The sequence below is a fragment of the Monoraphidium neglectum genome (assembly GCF_000611645.1).
Source record: "Monoraphidium neglectum strain SAG 48.87 unplaced genomic scaffold scaffold01145, whole genome shotgun sequence".
NCBI lineage: Eukaryota > Viridiplantae > Chlorophyta > Chlorophyceae > Sphaeropleales > Selenastraceae > Monoraphidium > Monoraphidium neglectum.
The window spans coordinates 4,956-10,943 of NW_014012483.1; the positions used below are offsets into that span (position 1 = coordinate 4,956).

General features: G+C 68.7%; 2 protein-coding genes across 2 annotated transcripts in view; one reads left to right on the top strand and one right to left on the bottom strand.

Annotated features, from left to right (window-relative positions):
- MNEG_6809 (Phenolpthiocerol synthesis polyketide synthase ppsA) overlaps window positions 1–4,465 on the top strand; it is a gene marked incomplete at both ends in the record, with an annotated part of 8,972 nt that extends 4,507 nt beyond the window's left edge. The window contains 5 exons of the mRNA XM_014044715.1: window positions 468–550; window positions 796–1,009; window positions 1,350–3,077; window positions 3,701–3,922; window positions 4,134–4,465. Coding sequence (XP_013900169.1) covers window positions 468–550; window positions 796–1,009; window positions 1,350–3,077; window positions 3,701–3,922; window positions 4,134–4,465 — 2,579 coding nt within the window. The remainder of the gene's footprint in view (window positions 1–467; window positions 551–795; window positions 1,010–1,349; window positions 3,078–3,700; window positions 3,923–4,133) is intronic.
- Window positions 4,466–5,672: 1,207 nt separating this feature from the next.
- MNEG_6810 (hypothetical protein) overlaps window positions 5,673–5,988 on the bottom strand; it is a gene marked incomplete at both ends in the record, with an annotated part of 5,716 nt that continues 5,400 nt past the window's right edge. Inside the window, one exon of the mRNA XM_014044716.1 lies at window positions 5,673–5,885. Within this exon, the coding sequence (XP_013900170.1) occupies window positions 5,673–5,885 (213 nt within the window). The remainder of the gene's footprint in view (window positions 5,886–5,988) is intronic.

Here is a 5,988-nt window from a genome sequence, read left to right on the forward strand (position 1 = left end):
CGCTGCCGCTGCCGCTGCCGCTGCTGCTGCTGCCGCTGCTGCTGCTGCCGCTGCTGCTGCTGCCGCTGCCGCCGCTGCTGCTGCCGCTGCTGCTGCTGCCGCTGCTGCTGCTGCCGCTGCCGCCGCTGCTGCTGCTGCCGCTGCTGCTGCTGCCGCTGCCGCCGCTGCTGCTGCTGCTGCTGCTGCTGCTGCTGCCGCTGCCATTGCTGCCGCTGCTGCTGCTGCTGTTGCTGCTGCTGCTGCTGCAATCCACACATCCACGTGCCGTCATGCGCCCGAGCGGCGCTCATATGCCACAAGCAACCACGGGACGCTGCAACAACCATGCTGCTTCTTGTAAGCCACACACCCTCTCCCGCAACGGGGGCTCCAGCAAACCATTTTTGTATCGTCCTCCACCCCCATTTTCTCCCTCGCACACCCAGCCCGCTGACTAGCAGCCTCCTGTCTCGCTCCCGCACCCCCAGGTGACCCCATAGAGGCGGCCAGCATCGGCGCCGTCCTTGGCTGCAGCGGCCGCACCATCCCGCTGCCCATCGGGTCGCTCAAGGTGCGCCAGAGTTGCGGCGCCTATGTACCCGCATGGTTGCGCCTGGTTGAGCATGGGCTACAAGTCATGCAATGCCCTGGGCGCCACTGGTGCACACCACTTGCAGATGCACCTCTCTCCCCCTTCATGCATGCGTGCCTGCCTGTGCACGCATGCAGTGCACCTCACGACCACGCATCCAAATGGCATCACGGCTGTGCTGCCGGGTTGAGGGCCTAACCCGTCCCCAATCCACCGAAACCCAGGGCAACCTCGGCCACCTGGAGAGCGCCGCGGGCCTGGCCGGCCTGGTCAAGGTGCTGATCACGGCCCGCCACCGTCTGCTGCTGCCCTCGGGGTCCTTCAGCAAGTGGAGCCCCAAGATCGACGCCGCGGCGCTCAACCTGCGGGTCGTGACGGAGGTGGAGCCGCTGGTGCTGCCGCCCGAGTCGCCCGCCTTCATCGGCATCAACAGCTTCGGTGGGCTTGCGCATGGGGTTGCGACCCGCCTTTATTGGCATCAACAGCTTCGGTGGGCGGGCGCAGAGCGTTGCGGCAGCGCGCGTGCTGCTGGGCTGCAGCAATCGCGCGGGTGATCAGACCCAGAAGTCAAACGCAGTCAACACAAGACGGGATGGTTTCAGGAGGTTTGGATTGCACCCTGCGCGCTCGGACGTGCACATCAAAGTGATTGCTGAGCCCTCATCCGCAGAGCCGTTTTGATGCCTGTCGTGCCGCTTCAAAGCTAGCGCGCCGCATGTTGTCCGCTACGTGGCGAACTCCTCAGTCAGCCGCTGCTTGCGCCTGCACGCCCCTGCAGGCATGGGGGGCGCCAATGCCTACGCAATCGTCCGCGCACCAGAAGAAGGGGAGGAGTTGGAGGTCGTCGCAGACATCACAGGCGCATGCGTGGGGCTCTCGCCGCGCCGCCCGCCCCCGCCGCGCGCGCCGCTGCTGCCGCTACCGCTTGCGGCCCACGACAGGTCGCTGCTGGCGCCGTACCAAGAGCGCTGGGCCGAGTTGGCCTCCGCCGGCGGCGACGTCGACGCCGCGGCCCGCGCGCACCAGCGCGCCGCGGCGCTCGGCCTGCGCTTCCGCGCAGTCCTGCTGCTGCCAGCGGCTCCGTCTGCGCGCGGCGGCCCGGTCAAAGTGACCGCGGCGCCGGGGCTCGCCCCGGCCTCGGCGCGCGGCGTCCCGCCCCGCGTCGGCGTCGTGTTTTGTGGGCAGGGCACCCACAGCCCTGCGATGGGCGGAGAGCTGTGGACGCACCTCCCCGCCTTCCGTGCCGGCGCCCTCGAGTTCGCCGCCGCCTACCCCGGCCCGCCGCTGCTGCTGACAGAGCGCGACTGGCCCCCGCCGGCGGCGGCCGCCGCCTCGCCGGGGCTACCATTTGCGCCGGCGGTTGCGGCCGCCCTTGCCGCCCCGCCAGAGACTGGGGACCTACGGCTGACGCTGCCTGCAGTGATGATGGTTGGCTACGCCCAGTGGCGCCTTCTCAGCGCCCTGGGCCTGCGCTGCGCCGCCGCCGCGGGCCACTCTGCGGGGGAGATGCTCGCGGCGCTGGCGGCCGGCGAGATAGACCTGCAGCAGCTGTGCCAGCTAACCTATGCGCGCGCCGCGGCTTTGGCCGCGCTGCCAACGAGCGGCGGCATGGCCGCCGTCTCAGGGCCGCGGGCCGATGTGGAGCAACTCCTGGCTGAGGCGAGCGCCGCCGCAGGCGCGGTCGCGTCGATCGCCGCCGTGAACGCACCAGGGCAGTTCACCGTCTCGGGCGCAGCGGTGGCCGTGGGGGCGTTCGCCGCCGCGGCGGGCGCCACGGGGCTGCGCGCGCGGCCGCTGCCGGGGGCGCGCGCGTTCCACCACGGGCCCAGCGTTGCTGCAGTCCGCGGGGCGTTCTTCAGAGCATTGGAGCAGGTGGGGTGGTCTGACCAGCCGGAGGCCCCTCTGCCACTGACAGGGGCAGCGACGGCCGCGACTGGCCGCGCTGCACCGGCCTTCTGCACAGCCGGTGTCCCTGCGTCCGGCCCTGACGGGGCAGGCTGCCGCTCCGCTGAGCGCTGGTGGCAGCAGCTGCTTCGGCCGGTGGACTTTGAGGCCGGGCTATCGGGGATGCGCGCCGCGCGCTGCGAAGCGGTGATTGAGCTGGGCCCGCGCTCCGTGCTGAGTGGCTACGCAGCCGCCTCGCTGCCGGGCGCGGCTGCGCTGGCGCTAGTGCGGGGCACCGAGAAGGGCTCTGAGCTGCGGGATGCGTTTGAGGCGGTGGCGCAGCTGTGGCTGGGCGGCGCGGAGGTGCGGTGGGCAGCGCTCCTGCAGCGTGGCCCGGCAGGGGCAGACTTCCCGCGCATGCCATGGCTGCACGCCGTCAACGCCGGCGGCGGCGCCGCGGCCTTCCACAGCTCGAAGAGCAGCGGGGCTCGCACCATTGAGCACGTCGTCGCCGCCGCCAGTAAGGCGTTGGTGCAGGTGCCAGCCCTGATCACCGCCGCGGCCGTGCTGCCTGCAGAGAAGCACGCAGCTGCGGCAACCCCAGTCAACGGCGCTGGCGGCGGTGTGCGCCGCAGCAGCCTGGCTAGCAGGAAGTCTCCGGAGCAGCACCAGCCAGCTCGCACAGTCACTTTTGCTGGGACGGGCGTCAGCGCCACAGGAAGGCTCGCAGCGCTGGCCGACGCGGCCGGACCGCCGCATGCAAAGGACGGCGCATGCTGCAAGGGCGACAGCGGCCCCTCCACCATCACCGGCGCCGACAAAAGCTGCGGCGTTGCTGCTGCCCCGAACGGCAGACACCGCTCGAGCTTTGTGCGGGCAGAGGCGCCATGGGAGGGATCGTCAGACGACGGCTTCGCCTCAGCTGAAGACCAAGAGCTACCCGCCAGCCGCCGCACTTTGGCCCTCACGGCGCCGGCGCGGCCTGCATGAGCCCCGCCTGCAGCTGCGCCGCCGCGCCGGGGGACGGGCCCAGGGTCGAGGTCAGTACGGGAGGTGCTATCGCGACAATATGGCTGACGTCGCCTGTGCTGGGCCCGCGCGCGGTGCACGCGCTGCTCGCTGCCGTGCGTGCTGACAAGCGGGCAACCCTCGTGCTGCGCAGCGGCTGCCCGGAGGACTTCTGCCTCGGCTGGGACCCTGCCACCGCGTCCACCGCCGCCATTCCCGCTCCCGCCTGCCCCGCAGGCGCTGCGGCGGACGCGGCTGTGAGAGGAGGCAAGGGGCTGGCAGCGGACGCATCGGGTGCAGTTGCGGGCGCAGAGGTGGCCGCTTTTGCAGCTGACTTTGGCGAGCTGACTGCTGCATTGGAGGCCCGCGAGGCGCCGACGCTGTGTCTCGTTGCTGGCCGCGCGGAGGGCGGCGGGCTGCTGCTGCCACCCCTGGCGGACGTCGTCTTTGCGACTGCAGGTGCGCGACAGGCTGAGCCCGCGTGAGGACCGGTCTGCTGGCTTTTCCAGCGGCCGCGTCGTGCGCTGCCGACCTCGCAACCTGGTCGTTCCTTGCAGCACACTGCCGCTGGCGTTGCTCGGTTGTGACGGTGAGTTCTGCAGCTATGTGAGTCGACTGCCTGCCTGAACCGCCTGCATCATCCGCACTCATGACGACATCACCCACGCAGATTCCACCTTCAGCCTGCCAGGGCTCTCCCGCGGCCGCCTGCCTGCCGTCTTCTCACGTGCGCTTCGCCACTGCCTGCCCGCCACCGCGATCTGCCGGCTGGCGCTCACCTACGAGCCGCTGCCGGCGCCCAAGGCGGAGGCGATGGGTCTGGTGGACGCCGTGTTTGCCACCCAGCCTGCCGCAGACGCCGACCTCGCGGCCTCCGTCTCCCAGCTCTCGCGCCTGCCGCCGGCGCTGCCGGTCTCCGCCAAGCGGCTGCCGGCCCGCAGTGTCGAGGGGGGCCAGCTGGCGGAGGCCAGGGCAGCGGCGAGGGCTGTCGGGTGCCGCTGAGCCAGCGAGCCAGCGAGCAAGGTGTCGAGGTGCTGATGTCACCAGCTCGGCAGCGATGGGCTTTTTTTCTTGCCTAGGCGCAGCGTGGATTGTTTCCCTTTTGATAGGTGTATGATCTACATGAGGTATGACCTCACGTTTGAGCCTTTGCACTCGGCCCCAGCCGCCCTGCTTGTGCATGGCCGCCCCTCCTGGCACTGCATCTTCCAGCATATGAGCTCGCTCCTCACATGCGTGTTCCACCCATCAAACCCCTAGACGCAAACCCAGACAAACAACTCTGAAACAGAGCACCAAGACCTGTTAAGCTCAAGTGCGCTGGCATCCATCCTACAACCACCAACACCACACCTTCCCCACCACAATCCATCGTCGCGCGCGGCCTCCAATGGTCCTGCTTTTGGGCTGGTGATTTGAACCGCCCCGGTTGTAAAAGTCAAGCCGTTGGACCCCCCCCCTCCCGCTGCACACCGCTGTGTCCAACGAAACCTCCAGCATGCCGTCTGCCCGGCCCCACACGTTTGCCCGCCACCCGCTACGGAAAGCACCTTGAGAGGTGAGCCGCCACACACTGGCGGCATCCCGGGCTGAGCGCCCTCAGCGTGCCTATTGGGCAGCACCTGTTTGTCTTCTGTGTGACGCGGGCTGTGCCCCGATCCTGCCAATATTCAGCGGCGCCGGCCACTTGGCTCTGATCGGCCGGTAGCCCTCGAACTTCCTTGTCACTTCATATTGAGAGCCCATCGCCCTCCGCCCATCCCCCATCCGCCGCAGCCACCCCCTAAGGCGAGCGCGTGGCGTGTGCTGCAGAACACGCGTCCGTCACCGCTGGACTGCACTCCCACAGCGCCGGGCCCTCGCGTTCAGAGGCACTTGCGGTGCTGTCTTTGTTTCACAACGGGGCCGTCCTTTGGTAATTGCCTTGAGGTGCACCAGCTTGGCAATTGCACCACACCTGAAAGCAAATATTCGAAGGGGGTTGCACCACAAGGGGTCCACCCCAGATGTGGTTGCGCCGCGGCACGGCTCAGAGACATCCGATCATCATTTGACCGCACGATGTACACGAGCAGGGCAGATGGGGATTCATTAATTTCAGGGAAGGGGGGTCTTTCAACAAGACATGACCGAACAATAACGGTTCAAGCCCGGCGAGTGGATGTTCTCGCTCAAGCGCAGCCGCAGCACCTGTAGCCGCCGCTAGGGCCTATTCCTCCACCGCCGCGGCCCCCGATGCAGTCACAGCAGCAGCAGCCCCCGCCGCAGCAGCAGCACCCGCCTGCGCGTCCGCAGGCGGGGGCGGCTGCAGGAAGGGGTCGTCCTTGAGGGCGCTGAGCGGCGGCAGGGCCAGGGCGGCGGAGGCCTCTGACCCGTCCTTGTGGATGCGCTCTATGAGGGCCTCCAGGGACGTGAAGTTGGCCTGTGCGTGCCAGTGGCATTGTTCGTATTTGGATGTGTGTGTGTGTGTGTGTGTGTGTGTGTGTGTGTGTGTGTGTGTGTGTGTGTGTGTGTGTGTGTGTGCG